The 24,385-nt window shown below is 48.9% G+C and overlaps 1 protein-coding gene across 4 annotated transcripts; it reads right to left on the bottom strand.

Moving 5' to 3' along the window:
• Positions 1–28: 28 nt before the first annotated feature.
• On the bottom strand, positions 29–24,302 carry RGP1 (RGP1 homolog, RAB6A GEF complex partner 1). Of its 4 annotated transcripts, none has more exons than XM_010395115.4 (9): positions 24,021–24,302; positions 23,338–23,477; positions 6,656–6,792; positions 6,191–6,274; positions 2,514–2,663; positions 2,289–2,435; positions 1,771–1,898; positions 1,366–1,543; positions 29–1,139 (listed from the first exon to the last, which is right to left on the bottom strand). In XM_010395115.4, exons 2-9 carry the CDS (start codon positions 23,451–23,453, stop codon positions 916–918), a joined length of 1,164 nt encoding a protein of 387 aa, XP_010393417.1. In that variant the 5' UTR covers positions 23,454–23,477; positions 24,021–24,302; the 3' UTR covers positions 29–915. The 4 variants fall into 4 exon arrangements, with proteins under 4 accessions (XP_010393417.1, XP_019138987.1, XP_019138986.1 ...); XM_019283442.3 differs by having other exon boundaries at positions 24,096–24,175; XM_019283441.3 differs by having other exon boundaries at positions 24,065–24,147.
• Positions 24,303–24,385: the final 83 nt, after the last annotated feature.

The following is a 24,385-nucleotide window of genomic DNA, read 5'->3' as shown; positions in this document are numbered from 1 at the left end:
ATGTACAAATAAGACTCTTGGGAAGGCCTAGTTTTGCACATTCGGATGTTTACTACAGTTCCATGCAAACAGGAAAGCTCATTGGGGAGGCTTAGTAAAAATCCAGGGGAACTGGCTGTTGAGCAGGGAGATCTCCATGCATCTCTTGGATGCACAGCATGCATTCCTACAGCCGCCCAAGGATCCAAAGACCAGCAGGATGCCTTCACACCCAGGAGCCCAGGCAGACAACAGCCCAGGGCCTCAGTGCTGCTCAGTTCTGAATCATCACGATCGTACTGACACAGCAAGGGCTTCCATCCAAGTCACCAGCACAAGCCAGCAGCACAGGGCAGGCCAGCCAGGACCTGCCTCCCCCAGGTGGGGGTGGCTGAGGCACTGCACTGTGTGTGTGGGACAGCTCTCCAAGAGGCAGGACATGTGCCAGTGCAGGAGAGCAGGCTCCCACCCAGCCCAGGTGGCCACTGTGCTTCACCTGGATGCCAGACCTCTGCTTGTAGGGTCTCTGTAGGGGCACAGCCGTCACCCACAGGTGGTATGAAGCTTCACTGGAAGAGTTCCCCTCCCCCCTCCCTGGGTTGGGCCTTTCCTTCTTAGAAGCCCCACATGGGATAAAGGCACATCAGTGGTTCTCTGGGAAGGCAGATTTCTTTTTGCTGAGTGCTGGGACTTGCACCTTCACCCAGGCAGGACGGGCCCAGCTCCAGCTGGGGGCTGCAGCACAAGACACTGCATCAAGCAGTGTTCTTCCACCCACAGACAGGACAGACTTGCCCGGTGCCCAGCTGGGCATCACAGATGAATCCAAGGGGACACTGGGATGCATGCACCACAGCATACTGGTGACAGTCCTGCCTGCCATTCCTACTGGTGGCACATGCTTGCAGCTCTGCAGGCCAACAACCTCTCCCTACTTCAGATGGTGATGGAGTTAGTGCTGGAGAACTGAGATACATAGGAAGCCAGGATGGGGTTGGTGGGAAGAACTTTGATGGGCAAGTCCCAGCTGAAGGTGTCCACTTCCATCTGCTCCACCCCAGTCCAGGTGACAGCCTCTGACTGGCTCCCACGAACCAAGCAAGTTCCTGCCGACTCCCCAGAGGTCACAAATTCAAAGTGCAGCCTCCACTTCAGGGACACTGTGGGCAAGAGGGTGGTCAGCAGATAACACCACAAGGGCCATGGACAGCAGCTGTCTCAGCACTGTCTGTCCTGGCAAGGGGACAGCAAATGACCCCACTGACACAGGCCAGCTCCCTCCCAAGGAACACATCTCTGCTGAGCATGGGATATGCAGGGCTGGGGACATCACAGTCCTCCTGCAGAGACAAGCAGGGGTGGGTCCCTTCCCTGGTGAGTACTAACCGATGTTGGTGGTGAATCCTGGGGTCGAGCTGAGCGGGATGGGCAGGCTGAAGCTGCTCTGCGCTGTGTGCAGGCAGGACTCCTGATGGCGGGCGTGCATGGTGAAGGAGACAGGCTGCCCCCGCCGGCGCTGGAACTCCTCCTGAATGCTCTCCTCCGTCTGCAGGCTCACCGAGAACTGCAGGGCGATTGGCAAGGTGCTTGCTCTCACAACCTCATACACACCACGTGCAAAGCCTGGGGGCTCCATTTCCCAAATAAGCTCAGGACTGGGCCATTGTCCACCTCACACTCCCAAGGAGACCCCAGCTGGGTCCCACTAGAAACCCTTAGAGCCCAGTGCCACCCCAGCCCCTTCTCCCTAAAACCCTGCCTCTCCCCCATGATCCCAGAGACAATAATGACCTGCAGACATGGGATGTCTCCTTCTGAGAAGTTGAAGGTCCCAATGACATCCTCTCCAATCTTATACACAGTCTTAAAGATGCAGAATGTCCCCACCTTCCCACGAGTGTTGCTGATGTTGTACAGGTCTGTGGAGCAAGAAGAGGAGTAAGGGTTGCGGCAGGACAAGGCCCTGCACTGTGCAGTGCTCTGGGTTAATGACATGACCACATCCCTCCTGCTTGGGTGTGAAGGACTGCCCCTAGAGTGGTATTCCCTTTGGGAAATGTCTGCAGTGGGCAAGAGCAAACCCCACACTGGCTGTGATATGCTGGGCACAGGGTCTCTCTGCCTGAAGTAGGAACAACCTGAGACTGGCTAGGAGGCCCTGAGCCAAGCAGGCCCTGACAGAGCTGCTCCACAGCCACAGTTGGAACTTTGCTTTGTCAGCAAGAGATTTTTTGCAGCTGGCCCCGAGATGTTCTCCATGCCCAGCTTCTTAGGAAGCACAGCAGGTTTGAGCAGGGAATATGACCTACGCAGGCTGCGTCGGGAGGTGGCCACCATGAGCAGTTCTGTCGCTAGGTCCGCCAGGCGAGAGTCTTTCTTCAAGCCCTCCTCCTCCTCCAGGAAGGGGTTTGAGGGTGCAACAGCCTCATCCTGTGGGAACTGGTAATCCTTGAGCCCTGGGAAGAAGGCAAGAGTATCAGCAGGGCAGGGTGCAGCCTGCCTGCGTGTGCAGGGAGGGCAGCGCGTGGCCTTACCGTGCAGCACGAGGACGCGGAAGGGCACGCGCAGGAGCTTGATGGGGGAGTTGACGCGCTGGCAGCCGATGGTAAGCTTGTACACATACTTCACGGACTGGCCCCGGAAAGAGGGGGGGCCATCAACAGGCAGCGTCTCACAGTATGAATCTGCAAGGGGTGCAGAAAATTTGCTTTCTGAGGCCAAAAGGAAGCTCCTGCAGCTGTGGTGCGCAGGCTCCCTGCGCCAAGTTAGGAACAGCAGCACTGAGTTAGGGACAGTGCCTGGTGCTTTCTGCTGTCTCCTCTTTCCTCCAGAGGCCAAGCACAACTCAGCTCCCCTGCACCAGGCACACTGCTCCTCACATCACATGCACCATCATCCAAATATTGCTTCCAGCACATACAACCACACACACAAACTCTGTCTCCAAAGAATGTGAAAGATGTAAAATCCAGGAACACAAACACACGAGAGCTAAACTTACTCATCACGAGTTCAACCCAATTTTGCCTCTGTGCACTCCTTTGTCCACTGCTCTCAAAGCGCAGCCTTCTGCAGGCCCTGCCCCATGCGCATGTTGATCAGTACCTCACGCCTCTTTTAGTATTTGCTTTACACAAACCCTCAAACTCAGCAACAAGTTAGTTTCTTCCTGTGTTTTTCTTTGAAGGACTGCATCTAAAAGATCGAGAAACAATTCCGAGATCTTCACAACAACCTGTGGTGTGTCCCCTGTGACAGGCTGATGACTTAGACCACATAGCCTCTGAGGGCTCTGAGATACCAGGGCCTGTCTTACACCACATTCAGCCCTCCTAGAGCCCCTTGGCCACCACACAAACCCCAATGCCTCTTGACGCAGTGTGAACACTTCTGCAGCTTTCCCAAACCACATGCTGTATAACAAGAAAGACACAAACAGCAAACTGTGGAAAGTCTCCACCTCTCTGGCTTGCCCACCGTAAAGCAGATACGCCCTGACAGAGGAAGGGCAGCATCCTGCTCTGAAACCACAGATCCTTCCCCATGTCTGGCACATACTGAAAGTTGAGGCTTAGATTAAAAGTTAGGGTTATATTTTAAATATAACTCCTAGATTTAAAATAACAGGACTGGAAGGAAGAAAAAAGCCTGTGCTAGTGTGTAGTGTCCACAGGATGTCACACCTTAAAACAAGCCTCTCTTTCTGGACCAGGGTGCAGATAAAGCAGAGAACTATCCTGACAGGGAGGAAAATCAGATTATTTCCAAGGAAAGAAGCAGACTTCTGTAACCCCCATACCAAACTTAACAAAAATGCTCACAAAGCCCTTCATGCCCAGTGAAGATAACCTGAGCAGAGACCACCGCTGTCAGAGGAGGATGGGCAGTCTGCTACCTGGCACAGGAATGCCAAGACTCAGGAAGTCCCAGCTTCCCTGCATATCCCAGAAGGAAGCACATTCCTGGTGCTACACATGCATTCCTTACCCACCCACTGTGCCCTCTGGCTGGGCTTCTGGCCTGTGTCCAGGCTGCTTCCATTTCCTCCCCTCTCTGTGATCTACCAAGGTATTACAAAAACAGCCACAGAAATTATTTGAGGACTTGAGAAAATGTTTCATTATGACAAATTTAAGAGCTCAGCCTGGGTCGTGTGTCAAAGGGCTGGGAGATGAGTCAACTTCAACATATAGGCACCATAACAAGAGTAAGGTATTGGGGAATAAGTTGGTCAGCAAATGAAAACAAGTCCTTCTATCAAGAGACAGTCTAACACAACCTCAACTGTATGTGCCAGCTCTGGCTGCAGTTTAATAACACAGTATACTGCTGAAGCAGAATTAAGATTTCTTGGGGTTTCTGGATTAGTTTTTTTTCCCCTTCCCAAACTGCGTAGCAAAACTCTAAACTTCTGAAAAACAGGAAATGAAGAATTAAGATACACACCCACACAGCCTCAACTCTCCCTCCACAGAGCTGGCAGGAGACCCCAGGAATGATCCGCAAGTGTGCCAGCTGCAGTCTTGTGTGAGAGCAGCAGCACCACAGGCTGATGTGATCCGTGTGAGCAGCCTGGCAGTGAAAGACCAGGGCTGTGATACAGGGATTTCAGTGTTAAAAAACCAGTGCCACATGCAGCCACATCACATGTGATGCATGAAACAGACAGGTGCATCACGCAGCCAAGGGAAAAGGTTGTAATGTACAGCCAAGGAACCTCAAAGAATAGAAGAGTCTGTGTCCTTCCTGAGGAACTGCATCCAAGCACCAGGCAGATGCAGGCTGCTAGTGCCAGTGCCACCCAGAGGCAGAGAGGACACACACACACACCACACAACTTCATTGGGAAAACCAGACAAATCCTAGCTTAGCTGGGGGCTGAACAGCTTCTGCCTGTTAAGCCAGCACTACACGGTCAATCACTCAATCCATCCCAGCCACCTGGAACGTGGGCTGTCGTCACTGATCTGCTATCCCAGAAACTGCCCAACCTGGCCAAGATGTGCCAGGAAAAGGGACTTCCCTCTGCTCCCAGGGAATGGATGCTCCAGCTCCCAACCTGCAAGCAGCAAGGAACACAGGAGAATCCAGGTGAGCCTCAGGCCAGCTGAGATTTCTGCCTCCTCCTCCTTCTTGCTGGCATGGCCAGCTCCTTTCCCCAACATGCTGCTGTAGAACAATAAACTAATAACCAAACGTCTTCGGACAACAGGCTCTGCAGTTTAGGGGCACAGCCCCCAGATGGCACTGCCCCACTCCACTAACCACCAAGCCAAGCCAGCCTCGTTTCACCAGGTCCACCTTTCCCTCCAGTCAGGCCCCTCCAAGGCCAGAAAGGCAGGAAATACCAGCTTCAAAACCAGCATGTCACAACCCCATGGCTGCTTGGTCTCACTTGCAGCTCTGCTCTCAGCTCTGGAGAGCTCAGTGATCCAGCAGAGCCCACCCCAGCATAGGCACTGTGTCTCCAGTCCCTGTGCTCTACAGCATAAGGGGTCTCCATCAACCATTCCCAGCAGATCCCTGGGACAACCTAACAGAGCTCTTCATGCACAGCCTGCAAGGCCTAACATCCCTGCTGCTAGATCACAGGCCACTGGAATGCAAAGGAGATCTGACATAACCTGAACAGGCTGGGTCACGCAGCCACCAACCACGAGACAACAGCGCATACTCAGCTGTTTCCATAGCTATCTACTCAGACATGGAGAGCTTTGAGCAGAGAAGATGAGGAGTGCTTACTTTCACAGCAAGAAAACTAGAACATCCATAAGACTGTTATCTCCATGACAGCCACAACCTGAAGAGGATGCACAAACCTCTGGAGGACACCAGTCTAAATTCCAAAAATACTCTCGTGTGGCTGAAGAAATAAAGGCAAGGAAATGCAGGTGTGTGTAGCCATTCCTTCTGCTGCAACCAGGTATTTCAGAAGTTTTATGCCTTGCAGCTACACCGTGGATTGGTAGCAAAGCCCACAGGCCAGGGGCAGGACTGAGGGACATGTTGCAGTACACAGCCCTAACGCAGCAGAGAACAGACTCCAGATGATGCAGCAGCTCCTCAGCACTCATGCTCCAACCAAAGCACCTCACTTTTCCCGAGCACCAGGGTCTCACACTTGCAGCACTCAGGTCTGTAAAGCCAGTTTTGAAAGCAGAGCTCCCCAGAGACAAGCTCTGTGAGCAGGGGAAGACAAGACAGAACTCACAGGACTTTGACTCCCCAGGATCCAGTCGCAAGTCACAGAAGAGAATCTTTGGTGGGGTGGACAGGATACACTGACCCCGCTCTCCTGAAAGAGAATAAGAAACACATGAATGCTGCTCAGCCTCAGGCTGTGCCTAGGCCAGTCAAGCTTCATCCTCATGGGGAGCAACAGGGAGAAGAGAGCCAAGGAGGAAACATCTCTTGCCCTGGTCATATCATGAGACCTTGCCACTGCAGCTGGACAAATAACTGTTGTGTTTCAATCCAAGCTAGCGTAACTGTGATTTCAGTATTAACAAGGTCCCACAACATCCATCACCAGGGAATGACAAAAGGAAAGCAACACAGACTTCCCACTCACTTCTATGCATGCTGCCATCAAGACATACACATTATTGTCTGCTTGACTCCTGCCCACTGTGCTCTCACTGTCCCTACCCAGGTGACAGGCAGGAGTGGCACTCACCTCTGTTGGGGACAAAGACGGTCTCATTCTCTGCCTGCACATCGTGCTTGCTGCCATCAGAGGGAGGGAGTGCCACCCGGTTCTCGCTGGCATGAAACTGGCAGTGGATCTGGGCGCTGGCCCATGCCAGCATCTCACTGAAAGCAAAGAGCAACACTCATATCTGTGCTTCAAACCTGAATTACAGCAGACAGGAATTGGGAGAAGAGCAACTCTGTGTGCTCAGCTCTATGCCGGACTGCCTGTCTGGAAGAAAGAAGGCCTTGTTTCACTGTCACTGAAGCCACTCTCAACAGTCCCCCTCCAAACAAGCCTTGGGACTAAGCTCACACTGGGGTGCTGACTCAAAGCCACTTCCACCCCAGCTGCTGACAGCAGCTTCACCCAAGGCCTGGCTCTGTGGCCCAAGGACTCTTTTTAAGCATCAGTAACTGCAGCCTGAACCACAACAGCATAGGCACAGCACTGACACGGCATGAGAAAACACATCTGCCCCAAGAAACCTGCTGTACACTCACGGCAGAAGACAACAGGCAGCGGAGGTCAGCAGCCCCTGTCCCATTCCATGGGGACAAGGAGGCCTGTGCAAAACTTCACAGGGATCTTTCAGCAAACATGCTGAGATCAAGCAACAAGATCTAGTCCAAAGCCTTACTCATTTCTTCATCTTTCTCATCATCCACAGCTTGGGAATGGCCACTCACTGCACTCTTTAGAGAACACCTCGAGCTACTGCATGTGGGCCCTGGCAAAGGAATCTCAGCCATGACAAGCTAAATCCCAAGCCAGTGGTGACACACAGAACAGCACTCTGGTAACAACACAACCACTAGGGAAGTGGGCAAATTCTAAACCAACAAATTCCTGCGACCTGGGTTCAGCTGCCCCTGCCCACAGCATGGACACCCCAAGCTCAACACTCCTCAGGACAGGTAGGGACAGACATGCTTCCTCTGCCCCCAGAGCATCATCCCCATCAAGAACATCAGCTGCTGTTTGTGCCAGACCAAAGAAGACACTTCTGGGTCTTTCATTAGGACCTATTTACTTCTCCTTATGCAAGGGGTTTGCTGACGGCAATAGGGGAGGCAGCAGTGTCATTTTGACGCTTCTCTGTACAGCCACAGGAATTAATGTAGGGCCACACATCCAGCACAAAAAACAGTCTCATGTTTTGGACTCTGCTGTGACCTCAACCATTCCACAGGGCACTTCCCATGGTATTACTGACACCTTTCAATTTCCAAATCACTCCTCTATCTCAATAGAGGTCTCTACTTTAGCCACTAAATAGTTCCTCTGGTGTTTTCTAACATCATGATCTGATTAGTAAGCACTAACACCAGAGCTTTAGGTGACAGAGGGATTTTTTGTGGCACACAGGTGTCCCTCCATGTGACACATTGTTCCGGTTTGGTCAAATTTAGAGATATATCCTCTGAGGGAAGGCACAACCACCCCTCCCCCACCAGGTTCAGGAAAAATAAATTCTCCTCGAAGGAAAGTGAAAGAGATAAAAACTATTTATTTAACAAACACCCAGGAAAAGGAAAATAATGCTAAATAATAAAATCTTTTGCTGTGAAGAAAAAAACTGGGAAAGTGTTAGAGTCCTCCCTTTGGTCTCCTCGGAGCTGGGGGCTTGGTCAGGGCCAGGCTCTCTGTGCTCAGTGGAAAGTCCTCCCGATGTGTTCTGATATTGAAGCAGTCCACAGAAAAAGGGAAAAAATCTGAAAATTCCAGGGAAGGAAAAAAAAGTTCAACTCTCAGTCCCTCTCTGGAGAAAAAGAAACTGGAAAACTGGCTGAAAGCTGGCTGAAAAAAAAAAAGTCGCTATCTCTGTGTGACCTTGAACAAGCTGCAAACTGCTTTGAAAAAGTTTTGCTCGGTTTTTCCTTCCTCCTCTCAGGCTCAGTTTAAAGGCATAGAAAGGCACAAGAATTAATTTCGGGGCATAGGGCAGCGATATGGGATACACATCATAACGTTACCCCAAGACATTCCACCCCTTATCCCATATCGTTGGCTCAATGCCCAAACTAATATATTCTAACTCTCCACACACACATCAATACTTACATATATATATACATATATATATATACACAGCTATATAGGAACAGTGACAGTGACACTCAGCAAGCAGTGGTATACAGGCATTTTGCATTACAGGTGGTTTTCACCCAACAATCAGACCTCCCTGCGGTACACAGCGTGTTGTTCCATCTTTCTGCGTTACCCACCATGTGCAACCAGGTCCCTGAGCAAAGACAACCCCACGGATGGGTTTGTCTGTACTCGAGGCAGAATTAACCCAAACAGTCTTTCCTAACAGACCTCTGACATGCACTACTGGAACCTTATCTCCATCTACTGTATGCAGGGATTCAGATTGGGCTGGACCAGCTCTATTGGTGGAACCTCAGGTGTTAACTAACCAGGTGGCCTTTGCCAGATGCTGCTCCCAATTTTTGAAAGCTCCCCCACCTAGTGCCTTCAGGGTGGTTTTCAACAATCCATTGCACTGTTCCACTTTCCCAGCTGCTGGTGTGTCATAGGTTAGCAAGCATAGTCCCGGAGGTAATGTCCTTGCTAAGGGGTGCTTACAGCTTCCTCTGGGACCTGACAGAACCTATCAGCTGGCCAGTTTGAATATGGACAATTCTTTAAGCCACTTAAAGTTGTGACTGCCTCTGTGATACACACTTAAGAATAGGCAAACTCCGCCCCCCCCCGGCCCCCCCCCCCCCCCCCGAGCTCTGTCTCGTTTCCGGTGCTGGCACAGGTGGCTGCGGGGCCCGAGCGGGGCCCAGTGGGCCTGGCCCAGGCCCTGCTCAGGCCAGGCCAGGCCGGCCCATGGCTCCAGGACGATCCCCCCCCAGCAGGGCTGTGGGCAGCCAGAGCGGCTCGAAATCCCCCCGCCGCCCCGCCACTGCGGCCAAGATTTCAGCAAAGCGGCACCGCTATCTGGCAGAGGTCAGGTGACAGGTGACCAACAGCGATAAGGCACACAGCTGCAAGGCCGAGGTGAGATTAACCCTTTTACTGCTATGAAGAGCTGAAAACCTGAGGGAAGAGAGAGATGAGATGCTTAAAGCTGAAATTCTGTTGTGAAGCTATGATATATCAGAGTACCTGCTGTAATTTCATGAAGATATGGGGGGTGGAGTGTTCAACTCGTGAGCAAAAGCACCTGCGCTGAGATAGGCAGATGCTGACGCAGCTGTAATTTCATGAGAAGTTTGGACAGGGAGAGATGGAAGCAATGAGGACTTTTGCTCCAAACGGGAAAGGAGAAAACCTCAGTCCCTAGAGATGGACCAGATGAGGACTTTTGCTCCAAAGGGAAAGGAGAAGCCTCAGTTCCTAGAGATGCTCCCAGAGATAGTCCTAACAATAAAGATGATGAAGACCCTTTGCTCCCAGGGAAGGAGAAGGGCCTCTGTTTCTGTTTCTGAACGGCTCAACCTTAAAATTGTACCCCAAAAAACTTCAAGAGTGGACCCTCGAACGCAGTTGCGGGAGGGCCGATTGCTATCTGTGTGTGACCTTGAAAAGCTGCAAGTCGGGGGAAGGGACTCACATGCAGGGAGAGAGACTCTTCCTAAATGGACTGAACAATATTTGGAAGTGGGCGGCTGTCTCGTTGTGATACTGTTTTCATAGGACGAGCAAAAAGAGACTTCTCTTTCTAAATGGACTGAACAAGGTCATTATGGGAGTGGTAAACAGACTGAACATCTTAAGGGTTGTCTTTTTACATTGTCAGTGGGAGAAGGGAGGAAGGTGGGGGGAGGAGGAGAGTTCTGAAGGTGGTATAATTTTTTTTTCCCTTCTTTTAGGTCTATTAATAAACTTCTTTATATTCTTTCAAGTTTGGTGCCTGCTTTGTGTTTCTCCTAATTCTTATCTCACAGAAGATAAACAGCAATGAATATTTTAGACCAAACCACTACACTAAGTTGGTGTTTCCACCCGGTTACAAACCCAACCCACAACATGGTGTATGGTAAGGGATGTGGTACATCCACTCAGTGCCATGTTCTCTAGCCCAGGTGTTTATAAGGCTGTTCTTAAAATGAGTCCCATTGTCAGACTCGATTCTCTCAGGGGTGCCATGCCTCCAAAGGACTTGCTTTTCCAGGCCCAGGATGGTGCTCCGGGCAGTAGCGTGAGGCACAGGGTAGGTCTCCAGCCATCCAGTGGTGGCTTCTACCATTGTGAGCACATAGCGCTTGCCTTGGCGGGTTTGAGGCAGTGTGATGTAATCAATCTGCCAGGCCTCCTCATACTTGTATTTGGACCATCACCCACCATACCACAGGGGCTTCACCCGCTTGGCCTGCTTGATTGCAGCACATGTCTCACAGTCATGGATAACCTGGGAGATACTGTCCACGGTTAGATCCACCCCTCGGTCTCGTGCCCACTTACAGGTGCATCTCTACCTTGATGGCCTGAGGTGTCATGAGCCCACTGAGCTAGGAACAACTCTCCTTTATGTTTCCAATCAAAGTCTATCTGTGACACTTCTATCTTTGCAGCCTGATCTACCTGCTTGTTGTTTTGTGTTCTTCATTAGCCCTACTCTTGGGGACATGGGCATCTACATGGGGGACTCTCACAACCAGCTTTCTTACTCGGGCAGCAATGTCTTTCCACTCTTCAGCAGCCCAGATTGGTTTTCCCCTACGCTGCCAATTAGCTTTTTCCCACTTTTCCAGCCATCCCCATAGAGCATTGGCTACCATCCATGAATCAGTGTAGAGGTATAGCTTTGGCCACTTCTCTCTTTCAGCAATGTCCAGGGCTAATTGAACAGCTTTGAGTTCAGCGAGTTGGCTTGATCCACCTTCTCCTTCAGTAGCTTCTGCAACCTGTCGTGTGGGACTCCATGTGGCTGCTTTCGACTTTCGTTTCATCCCTACGATGTGACAAGAACCGTCGGTGAAAAGAGCGTAGCGTGTGTCGTCTGATGGCAGTTGGTTGTATGGTGGAGCTTCTTCAGTGCGTGTCACTTGTTCTTGTTCCTCTTCATCAGCGAGACCAAGGCTTTCACCTTCAGTTTGTGATTATTTCCAAAATCCCAGGGCAGTTCAGTTTCCCGATACAGGCGCGCTGTGTGATGAGAGCAATCCATTTGCTCCATGTGGCATTGGTGTCATGGTGGGTAGAGGGAACCTTTGCTTTGAACATACACCCCAGCACTGGTAGTCGGGGTGCCAGGAGGAGTTGTGCTTCAGTGCCAATTACCTCTGAGGCAGCTTGGATTCCTTCATAGGCTGCCAGGATTTCTTTCTCTGTTGGGGTGTAGTCGGCTTCAGACCCTCTGTAGCTTCGGCTCCAGAATCCCAGTGGTCAACCTTGAGTCTCACCAGGCACCTTCTGCCAGAGGCTCCAGGACAGACCATGGCTCCTGGCTGCAGAGTAGAGCACGTTCTTCACCTCTGGTCCTTGTCCTGACTGGGCCAAGGGCTACAGCATGAGTGATTTCCTGCTTGATGTGGGCAAAAGCTTGTTGCTGTTCAGGGCCCCAATGGAAATCATTCTTCTTGTGGGTAACCAGGTAGAGAGGACTCACAATCTGGCTGTACTCAGGAATGTGCATCCTCCAAAAGCCTATGGCACCTAGGAAAGCCTGTGTTTCCTTCTTGTTGGTTGGTGGAGACATTGCAGTGATCTTATTGATGACCTCAATGGGAATCTGACGCCGTCCATCTTGCCATTTCACTCCCATGAACTGAATCTCTTGAGCAGGTCCCTTGACTTTGTTCTTCTTGATGGCAAAACCAGCTTGCAGGAGAATTTGGATTATTCTCTCTCCTTTCTCAAACACTTCTGTTGCAGTGTTCCCCCACACAGTGATGTCATTAATGTACTGCAAACGTTCTGGAGCCTCACCCTTTTCCAGTGCAGTCTGGATCAGTCCATGACAGATGGTGGGACTGTGCTTCCACCCCTGGGGCAGTCGGTTCCAGGTGTACTGCACACCCCTCCAGGTGAAGGCAAACTGAGGCCTGCACTCTGCTGCCAGAGGAATGGAGAAAAATGCATTGGCAATGTCAATAGTGGCGTACCACTTCACTGCTTTGGACTCCAGCTCGTACTGGAGCTCCAACATGTCCGGCACAGCAGCACTCAATGGTGGAGTCACTTCATTCAAGCCACCATAGTCCACTGTCAGTCTCCATTCCCCATCAGACTTGCGCACAGGCCAGATGGGACTATTGAAGGGTGAGTGGGTCTTGCTGACCACCCCTTGGCTCTCCAGCTCACAGATCATCTTGTGGACGGGAATCACAGCATCTCAAGTTGTCCGGTACTGTCAGCAATGCACTGTAGAGGTGGTGATTGGTAGTCTTTGTTCTTCCACCTTCAGAAGGCCTACTGCAGATGGGTTCTCTGATAGTCCAGGCAAAGTATTCAATTGCTTAATGCCCTCTGTCTCCACAGCAGCTATTCCAAAAGCCCACTTGAGTCCCTTTGGGTCTCTGAAATACCCGCTTTGGAGGAAGTCTATGCCCAAAATGCACGGGGCCTCTGGACCAGTCACAATGAGATGTTTCTCCCACTCATTTCTGGTCAGGCTCACCTCAGCTTCCACCAAGGTCAAATTTTGTGATCCACCTGTTACACCAGCAATAGAAACAGATTCTACCCCCACATGTTGCGATGGGATTATTGTACAGTGCGCACCAGTGTCAACCAAGGCATCATATCTTTGTGGTTCTGATGTACCAGGCCAACGAATCCATACAGTCCAAAAAACATGGTTTTCCCTGACCTCTACCTGGCTAGAGTCAGGGCCCCCCTATGCCTGCTTATCCTTCTTTCCCTGGGCCTGCATCTTAGAGGTTCCTTCATGGGAATAGGACTTGCCATTGTCTTTTCCATCATTTCCGGCAGTTTGGCTACAGGCAACTGGAGCTACTTCCTTTTTGGTAGAACTTCCTTTCTGAGAAGTTCTACCAAAAGTTCTACCTTGCACTCCTTCAATTCACATACTCGTGCTGCCAAAGCAGAAGTAGATTGTCCACCCCACTTCCTCATGTTTTCCCCACTGTCACACAGGAAATCCCACAGCTCACTTGGTGGGATGTACTTTCTTTCTTGGGAACGTCCACGTTTGGTATCAGAATCTCTGATCTGTACCGCTGAGATTTGGAGAAGGCACTCTTTAATCTCCTGGAGACTCTTCTCCATCTTATCTTCCATTTTCTGCACATGTGTTTCCACAGTTGCGACTCGTGCATGTGTTGGGCCATGTGTTGGTGTGACCCAGCCCACTGTGGGGCTAGGGCAGCGTGATGCCAATCAATCCCAGCCCATCCCCTGGATCAAGTTTCCCAAAGAGGCAGACTCAGAGGGTGGGTCATGGGGCGGCTCAGAAGCCTAAGCTGCACCCCCCCCCCGGGTCCAAGCTGCCTCCCCCGGTTTGGGAAAATTCTCGGTTACTTGGTTGTTCACTGGTTCTTTGTTATAACTCCCGCCTCTCAGTTTCCCCCAGTGGTTCTTGTTATATTGTATCCTCCCCCTGGCTTGTAACTCATTGGTTGTTTTCCCCTTTCCCCAAGGTTTTCAAATTCCCTGTAAAACTGAGGACAAGCCTGGGGGAGGGGTCCCATTGCTTTCCATCCCTTTCCGAGCTTGTTCGGGTTGCGAAACTTCTCACAATAAACCTGTTAGAAGCCAGACCAGAACAGCCTCTCTCTTCCTTTGTCTCCGAGCTAATGTGAGCCGATACCATCGGCTCCTGCCGTGTTTCCCTCTGCAAAGAAGCCAGCTAGCCAGCTCAGCCAGCAGCTCTTTTCCTGATGCCGAAGTCGCTTCTGCGACGCACAGAAGTAACGCAGCTGGGCTGTCTCTGACCTGGGGCACGCCAGAGCTCATGCATCGAGCACAAGAACTGCGTTAGCCATGCACGGAATCTGCATATGCTCGGAGCTTCACTGCCATATCCCACACGGTCTCATTCGCAGCGTAGTTCGGTTTCATTATTGCTAAAGCAGAAGCGTATTCTTGTGGCCCAAGTTGTACAAGTTTTTGCCACATGAATGGATTAACTCTGACCTGGTCTGGACTCCTCAATCCTGGGTCGTCTGTGAAGACAATCTCTACCACTCCTAGTTCTCTCACACGCCGGATCCCTTGTTCTATGGTCTTCCACTGGGTTTGCTGCATGTAGAGATCATCTCCGCACATATATATCTTTCAATCACGCCTGTCAAAACCCGTCTCCAGAGACTGGCAGAGTCAGCCCCCCCAGTCATCGCTTGGTCAATCACTAGATCACATGAGAGGGATACCAAATGCCTCGCTTCAGCACCGTCCAGCATCACATCATCACCTGCCACATCCCAAATACGGACCATCCAACTTATTATGGATTCATCAGACTGTTGGGTGTAGTCCTTTCTTAAGCTGTGAAGGTCCTTTATGGACATGGACTCAGTAATGGTTTCTGTACCTGAGTCAGTTGGTGGTTTTGAGGTTCCTTCCCCTGAATCATTATCATCTTTTACTGGGCGATCAGTTTTGGTTGTGTGCTTTTTCCTCATGACAGGAGCCACTGCCAATGGCTTAGACTCTCCATCTGGTTTGGGCTTGCTATCTGGTTTGGCTGCATTCTGAGTGACTGGGGTGTCTGCAGGCTTTGCTGACTTATCTTCCTGCCCCTCTACCTTTACCAGCCAGTTTCTGAACTTGTTCAGGGGGGGAATTGCAAACCATTGGGTCAGAGAATTTCTTCAGGATTTGGCCCGTATCTTCCCATTCCCCACACCACTCAGGATTTTCCACCTCTGGATCAGGTGTCTCGGCAGTCACCCTGGAAATCTGAGCTCTCATTCTAGACAAGCTGCGAACCACATAGAGGAAGCTTACCAGATAAAATACCTGGAAGGTGGTCTCTTTAACATCCAGGGGAAACTGAACATTCTCAAAAGATAACCTATCAAATTTAAAGGGAAGAGAAACCCCGTCTCCTCCTCCTCTAACAATCTGGGTGCAATTACTAATAAATTCCCAAAACAGGCTACTGAAGCTAGGACTGGGATTAGGACAAAGAAACCACATATCATATCACACACTTCGGACAGCTGCCTGTACCCCTGTTAACTTCTTATAAATCATTATCACTGAGCACAGCAAAATAGAAATCCGAATTTGTGTCCCTCCTCTGCAAAAATTCCTTATCAAGGATAAGATCGGACCAAGTTGCGGATAGGCAAATAGGCCTAGGGACCAGAAAGGCACTAGTACCTTAAACAAGCCTACAGACCAGAAATAGATGAATATATCAAGCCAGAGAAACGTTATGAACTCAACCAACATGGTGACTACTTTACCCCAACACAGAGTAAGTAAATTCAAACCAAAATGTAATTAGCACAGACTTTTCACCTTCCTCCAAGCCACGCAGTTGGGCACCACTAAATTTGTTCCAGTTTGGTCAAATTTAGAGATATATCCTCTGAGGGAAGGCACAACCATCCCTCCCCCACCAGGTTCAGGAAAAATAAATTCTCCTCGAAGGAAAGTGAAAGAGATAAAAACTATTTATTTAACAAACACCCAGGAAAAGGAAAATAATGCTAAATAACAAAATCTTTTGCTGTGAAGAAAAAAAACTGGGAAAGTGTTAGAGTCCTCCCTTTGGTCTCCTCGGAGCTGGGGGCTTGGTCAGGGCCAGGCTCTCTGTGCTCAGTGGAAAGTCCTCCCGATGTGTTCTGATATTGAAGCAGTCCACAGAAAAAGGGAAAAAATCTGAAATTCCAGGGAAGGAAAAAAAAAGCTCAACTCTCAGTCTCTCTCTGGAGAAAAAGAAACTGGAAAACTGGCTGAAAGCTGGCTGGGAAAAAAAAAAAAAGTCGCTATCTCTGTGTGACCTTGAACAAGCTGCAAACTGCTTTGAAAAAGTTTTGCTCAGTTTTTCCTTCCTCCTCTCAGGCTCAGTTTAAAGGCATAGAAAGGCACAAGAATTAATTTCGGGGCATAGGGCAGCGATATGGGATACACATCATAAAGTCACCCCAAGACACACATCAGAGCAGTTAAAGGTCTATGTTGGAGAGTGTTGGGGAAGATGAAACAGGAAAGCCTTATAAATATGATTGCCTGACAAAAGATTTTGGGAATATGAAAACTACAGGCAACATCGAAATGAAAGCCACTTTTGAAATACCAAGTCTTAGTTACTGAACAACTGGAAAACAATGGTATGGCCAACTGAAGGTAATTCCCTCTTGATTGAGCAATACCCTCTGCTTGCAGGCAGGTCCAAGGGTCAGAGCAGACCCTACTAGCTCAGCAGAAGGGGTCCAAAGAGTAGTTTTTAGAAGCTAAGATGTAACACTCTATGGTAATATAAGAACTCTTATAGGCTGTATGTAAATGCTACAGGATTTGTATCTTGTATTAAATTGGTTAGTGACAATTAGAATATTCAGTACAGAAGATGATTTATTGTATTGTAACCAGGACTTCACCATTCCATTCTATTCTCATCACTTCTTCTTCACTCTCATTCCTCTCGCTCTCTCTTACCCGCTTACTCTCTTGCTCTCTTGGGCCTGCTCAGAGCTGCCAGCTGCAGCTCTAAGCAGTGCCCCTATACCCACGCCCTTTGCAATAAACCGCATGTTCCAAGATCTGACTTCAGAGATCTCTCGTTTCCGTCCGTCCTGACCATCCGACCCACCCAGCACCCACAGGAGAGGATGAAAGTTTGGTAAGAAAGTTTCACAGATATGTAGGCTTGGCAGAAAGATCTCTGAATGTAGAAACTGAGGATGAGATAGAAATGAAAGCAAGTTTTGATATAGAGTAAAAGATGTTTTGCTGAAACACTGGTCACTGAATAACTGAGAAGCAAAGGCCGGAGATGAGTTGGAAGGAGATTTTATGATTAGACAAAGGTATGTGACCACCAACAAAAGACATGTTTTTCACCAAGTAAATAAGTCTCAAGAAGAGCATAAGTAAATAGAAAACATGTTTTTATCAAAAAGAGAGCTATCGCAGGCAAACAAGAAATGTCGATGCAGCAAGAAGAGAGGTCTGAGAATTTTCCACTCTAAGCTTAAATTGTAACTTACTTACTCTTGTCATTGGATAATAATGACTATAATATGGTGATGGTAGTAGCTACGATACACTACAGGCAAATGTAAAGGTATTGTGTATGGTGCTTATTGGTTGTTATGTATTAAGATACTCAGCAAAGTATATAATGCTTTGTAACTTGAACAGAAACTTCAGAACAGTAACTACAGAAACTTGTAGGCTTCAGATATGCCTACAAGCTCTAGCTGACAGCTGTAGGGCTGGCTCTGGATACCCACTCCCTGAGCTGCTGTAACTTTGCCTATGCAATGAACAGCTTTCAAGTCCAGACATCCTTCGTGACCCCTTCTCCTATAAATTGGCGCCCAGCATTATAGAGGGGCAAAAAGGGATTTTTTCCGCGTATAGGAGACTTCTCGCTGAATGTGTGGTCGGTCGCTGAAACGAAGTGACCTGAGTAGCTGCAAACAGGACGCTTGAAACGAAAGCGTGTGCAGCTGCTAACGAAAGGAGACGCCTGAAATGAAGGCGTGTGGAGGCCGGACTGACACCGCTACGGGTCAGTGCCTGGACCGGACCTCAACGAGAGACACCTGCCGCGACGGGTCGGCAAAGGTGAGCACCGAGTAATCCAGTCATGGGTCAGCATGTGTCTGCCCAACAGAAGGATGGTCTATCAGCAACTAAAACCTCTAATTAAGTCCAGTCCAACTGAATTGCCAAAAAAAGAAATGAAAGATCTCATAGCATGGACTGTGACCCATGTCCCAATCACTGACTCTAAAGCAGTCTACACCAGAGATTTTTGGGACTCAGTGGGAATCAAATTATTTAATGCCATATCGCACCAGGACAAGAGAACCGCAAAACTCATACCAGCTTGTACAGCATTAGTGGAAATACTCGCTGTGCCTCCCCCACCGCCATGCAGCTCCACCCCGCCTCCTCGCCCGCTGCCACCAAGATCGGCCGCGCTGCTCCCGCCGCCCAGCAACATCCCTCCACACAGCTCAGCCCTGCCTTACAAGCCACAAACCGGGGGGGAACAGAGGGGAACAATGCAGCTCCATTAGCAAGCGAGATGGGGAGCCGCTCTGCTGGAGCTGATCCTTTGAATCTAACACAAGGAAACACTGAAAACCAGCCAGATCTGTTTGCAATGAGCCCCAGAGTCCCGCCAGCGAGCGGCGGGGATCTTGCAACCCAGAAAGAGAAAACGAGTTCCGAGAGTTTGTCAGCGCTACTTTCTGAATCAAAAAATCCTCCAAAATGTTCAGATTATTCTCAATTAACAGATTGGCATGAAATAAGACGCCAAATCTGTAAAGATGAAAGTCTTAGTCTATTAGCTTAAGCCTGTGATAGCTGGCCAACAGCCTAGCAGTCCTAAAACATAGGCTCCCATCCCCACTCACGAAATTAAAGAACTGAGAAGGGCTGTAAGAGATAGTGGTATTTGCTCACTGTATTTTAAACAACTGCTAAAAAGTACCCTAGAAAGAACACATCAAACTTTAAAGTGGATTTTAGATCAACAGAACGGGGGAGAAGCCCAGGCTACACCTCAAAGAAGGTTGAATAAAGCCGTGTATGTTTATAATTTCTTGAACAGCTCTGCAGAAGAACCTGACCCCCCCATTTACAGACATTTCTTGAACAACAAAAAAGCAAAATTGGAAGAACAACCCCCAGTTTTAATAAAGAATTTAGAATCAGGAAAAATAGAAAGACCATATGATCTTATAACATGGGGAAAGGTGTTTGCATGTCTCTCTACAGGTGAAGGAACCAAGTGGATTCCAGCAAAGAACGTGAAGCCGTACCACGCATCAAAGCTCGTTGACGGTTCCACTTCAGCCAGTGACCCCGCGAGTGGAAGCCAAGAAGCCGGCACCCAAATGTGAACTAGGCAGAACCACTGAGAGAAGATCGTCTGCCAGAAATGGCTCAAGAAAAGAATGGAGTTTTATTATTATTTGTGCAGATGCATATTGCTTTTACCCTTTTTTGTTTTTGCAGTGAAGCTTTACATGTAAATCAACCAAAGACAAATGTTTGGGTTGCTTTAGCCAAGTCCACAGGCTCTGACACCATCTGTTTATCCAACACAAGCCCTGACAAACCCTTCTCAACTTGTTTAGTTGGGGTGCCTTTCCCAGAAGGTTTTGGTAATGTTACTTTTGATAAATATTGGCCATATGATAATCATCACATTTCTCCAACTCCCAGCCCGAGACACCAAACTTATATTGATAATTTCAAAGTTGATAAATCTGACCTTCAAGAATTAGAAATTTTAAGCTCTTTAACTATGGACACTTGTTATGTGTTTCATTTTGTAGGAAAAAATGGCCCTCATCTAAACATCACTCCTTATCACCAGTTTATGGTAAACTCTGGAGAATCAATTGTTACAAGCATTTTGTTGCCTCAGCTAAGTTCTTCAATTGCATTGAATCAACTAAACAAATTAGGATGCTGGCTCAGTAAAGAAATAAATGACACTTCTTCTGTGATCAGTGACTTGCTGACAGATGAAGAGGCTGTCAAGCATGCCACTTCACAAAACAGAGCTGCACTTGACTATCTTTTACAAGTATGGCTGTGAAGATTTTGAAGGATTGTGTTGTATGAACCTATCTGATCATTCTGCTTCTATTCATAAGCAGTTGCAAAACTTAAGAGATTTAGCTAACCAAATTACAACAGATGAACCATCTTGGCTAGACAGTTTGTTTGATGGTTGGAGATTTACACCCTGGCTGAAGGAACTTCGTAAAATAGGCTTAATTATTCTGGTAGTGATAATTGTGGCTATAGTAGTAGTACCCTGTGTACTTCAATGTGTGCAGAAAATAATGAATAAGACAATTTCTAATGTTTTAATAGTTCAACAGAAAGGGGGAGATATTGGAGAGGATGAAAGTTTAGTAAGAAAGTTTCACAGATATGTAGGCTTGGCAGAAATGTAGAAACTGTAGAAACTGAGGATGAGATAGAAATGAAAGCAAGTTTTGATATAGAGTAAAAGATGTTTTGCTGAAACACTGGTCACTGAATAACTGAGAAGGCAAAGGCTGGAGATGAGTTGGAAGGAGATTTTTATGATTAGGACAAAGGTATGTGACCACCAACAAAGACATGTTTTTCACCAAGTAAATAAGTCTCAAGAAGAGCATAAGTAAATAGAAAACATGTTTTTATCAAAAAGAGAGCTATCGCAGGCAAACAAGAAATGTCGATGCAGCAAGAAGAGAGGTCTGAGAATTTTCCACTCTAAGCTTAAACTGTAACTTACTTACTCTTGTCATTGGATAATAATGACTATAATATGGTGATGGTAGTAGCTACGATACACTACAGGCAAATGTAAAGGTATTGTGTATGGTGCTTATTGGTTGTTACGTATTAAGATACTCAGCAAAGTATATAATGCTTTGTAACTTGAACAGAAAGTGGCTTCAGATATGCCTACAAGCTCCAGCTGACAGCTGTAGGGCTGGCTCTGGATACCCACTCCCTGAGCTGCTGTAACTTTGCCTATGCAATAAACAGCTTTCAAGAGAGCCACCTGAAGTCCAGACGTCCTTCATGAACCTTTCTCCTACAGGTCTAGATGAACCACAGAAAAAGGCGTGCTGCATTTGCACCAGCTGACTAATGATGCACTATTAGATCTTTTGTATGTGCTGGCTGCCCTTACCCAAATGAACCTCAGTTACTATACCCAGTTGCTTCGAGCCCTAGAGTTGTAATTCTGCATTTTCAAAAATACCAGCACAGCTTTTCCATCAGGGCTGCCGTATGTTTTTTTGTTGTAAGGTGTCTGCTGTTTGGAAACAGAGAACTGGTCTTGCTTGAGGCAATGTTTACTAATTTTATATAAGCTTAGAGTGATTACAGTACCTTTAAATACCATATTTTGAGTATTTATTTTTCTTTCTTTTTCAGTATTGCTCTACAATATGTCACTGGATTGTTTTCATTTTTTCTAACCAGATGTCCAAACAAAATTTGCATGTCCCTTCCTGCCAGCAGAGCTGGCTTGTTCAGCTGGTGTTTGTTCAGCAGTGGAGGATCCTGCACTGGTGCTGAGGTCACTTCCCTCCAGTCTCACCTTCCCCCACAGCTCCTGTAGCCTACACAGGACACGCTCCATGCAGCCTCCAGCTAGAAGAGATTTCTTTCTCATACTCCACCACCAAATTAATTCCCTGCCTTTCTTTCAGTTTGGTTCCTGTGCTCAATATGCAGCCTCTCTGCCCCTCCACCTGTCAGCCCCAAAACCTTCCAGTCTCTGACAGGTCTATTTGTTCTGACTGCCTGTTGCAGTCACTGTGCTTTGATCTGGCTCCTGCCTTTACGCAACCCAGGGCTTCATTTTCCAAACCACCAATCTATTTGCTGCTGCCACTCGTATGACTTAGCCAGGTCTCGTCAGATTGATCACCTGGGGTTTTTCTTACTATTTTAACAACTTTTCCAAGAGGCCATCTTCTGCAGACCACAAGACTCTTGAAGTTCCCAAATGAAGGCCTCATAAATGCACTGCAACCCCCTCAAACCATGCCACCTGGTACCCTTGAAGTCCCACATGTTTCAGAAGCAGGCAAAACAGCTTTTGTCATCACACAGGACAAAACTTTGGGAAGCTGGATGCTTATGCCACAGCTGAATTTGAAACCTGAACTGAGCAGGGAAGAAGAACCAGGAAGAAAAGATGGAAAGTTAAGAAAGGCAATAAATACAGAAGCCCTCTGCTGCTGAGACTGCAGGTACTGTGAGTGGGCCCACCAAAACAATCACATGTGAGTATCGTACTGGTGATGAAAACATGCTGAACCTGACAGAGCTGGAAACAGACACTTCCTGGGAAGGACTCAAGATGAGAAAGCACTCTCCACTCCCTAAAGAATCAGACAAGGCCACACACTCAACATGAAGGCTTTGGGTGATTGCTTGTGACATGAAGTCACCTGCTGTGAGCCAATATGGGAAGCTCCCATCTTCTCACATTTCCTCAACACGGATAAAGGGAGATGCAGTGCTCAAAGGCTGGGCCACAGAAAATGCAGCCACAGAAGGTGTCCCTTTCAGACCCCTGGCACTACTCGCCCCTTTGTCTGCCATCTCTGGAGGCAGGGATCACATTGATCTATCCAGCGCTGCTGGACAGAAGAGAGCTCCTTCCACAAATGCAGGAAATAATGACGTTGCCTGGATGTTGCTCTGTGGGACTGTCACCCTGGTGTGACCAGATATCCCACTTTGACAGCCAGTTGGGCTTCATTTTCTGCCAGTCACTGTCACTGAGGGCTCACCTGAAGCACAGAGAATCTCTAACTGCATACTTCTTTCCTTGTCTACTTCTTGGGGGCACAAAATCAGCATAATTACCTCAGCTTTGCCCCCAAAATTGAGATGGTGCAAGGCCTTCTTAAGGGAGTGCCTCAAGTAGGGAAGTCACAGGGTGCTGAGCTGGCACCATTGCCCCACAATGTAGCCATGACTACTGCTCCAGAGGGAGAAGGGAAAGAGGGAGGGCTGTTCCCTCTGGAGGGACCCAGGCAGCTCCAACATTTGGAAGCTCTGGGCATGGACTGGCACAGGCCCTGTACCTGCTGGCGGAGGTCGATGAGGCCGATAATGGGTTGGTGAAGGTGATCACACACTCCAGCACCTCCCCTGCCAGGAACACGGGCCCACGGCCCAGCTTGGCCAACACTTCAATCATGGCTTGGACAGTCCTGCTGCACACCTGTCAAAAAAAGCCAACAGCGGGCACGTTATCACAGAATCATGGATTCAAGGAATCACTGAACGGTTTGGGGTGGAAGAGTCCTTAAAGATCATCCTGTTCCAATTCCCCTGCCATGGGCAGGGGCACCTCCCACCAGACAAGATTGCTCAGGGCCTTATCCAGCCTGGCACTGAACATTTCCAGGGATGAAGCAACCAAAACCTCTCTGGGCAACCTCTGCCAGTGCCTCACCACCCTCACAGTAAAGAATTTCTTCTTAATATTTAATCTAAACGTAGTACCTTTCAGTTTAAAGCCATTCCCCCTTATGCTGTTACGGCGACACAGTAAGAGTGCTGGGCCATGTAACTGAGGGGGAATGGGGACACAGACACATACACACAGGAGGTGTGGGGGGGAAACACGCACGGCCCTATCCTTACAAGCACATACATCCTCCCCCCAAGTCTACACAGGTAAGGGGGATCAAGACACACCGCGAGGGTGAGAAAGGACAGCCCTGACACCCCCAACCCTGCGGTCCCTACCGCAGACACGCACACGGATAGCTCTACCCGAGAGATCAGGGACACAGGGCCGCAAACCTTCCGGAACTCCTGCCTCAGGCCCACTCACCACCCGCACAGGCCGCGCTCGCCGTCCGGCACCGCACCAGGCCCGGCTCGCCTCAGCCGCCCAGCGAGGATCGGCAGTCCTCGGGCAGAGTTCGGCACGGCTCGGGCAGCGCTCGGCAGCGCTCGGCAAGGCTCGGGAACGTTCGGCAACACTCGTGTTACACTCGGCAACTCTCGGGCAGGATTCGGGCGCCCTCGGTCGGCTCACGGGCAGCTCCCGGCAACACTCGTGTTACACTCGGCAACTCTCGGGCAGGATTCGGGCGCCCTCGGTCGGCTCACGGGCAGCTC

Source organism: Corvus cornix, chromosome Z, assembly GCF_000738735.6.
Source record: "Corvus cornix cornix isolate S_Up_H32 chromosome Z, ASM73873v5, whole genome shotgun sequence".
In the NCBI taxonomy this organism is placed as follows: domain Eukaryota; kingdom Metazoa; phylum Chordata; class Aves; order Passeriformes; family Corvidae; genus Corvus; species Corvus cornix.
This window is presented reverse-complemented; position numbering and strand designations above follow the sequence as displayed.

Coding starts and splice junctions, on each gene's coding strand:
- RGP1 (XM_010395115.4), bottom strand. CDS start 23,453: ATGATTGAAGTGTTGGCCAAGCTGGGCCGTGGGCCCGTGTTCCTGGCA. Junction 6,275..6,655: donor CGTCTTTGTCCCCAACAGAG/GTGAGTGCCACT, acceptor ATTCTCTTTCAG/GAGAGCGGGGTCAGTGTATC. Junction 2,436..2,513: donor CCGCGTCCTCGTGCTGCACG/GTAAGGCCACGC, acceptor CCTTCTTCCCAG/GGCTCAAGGATTACCAGTTC.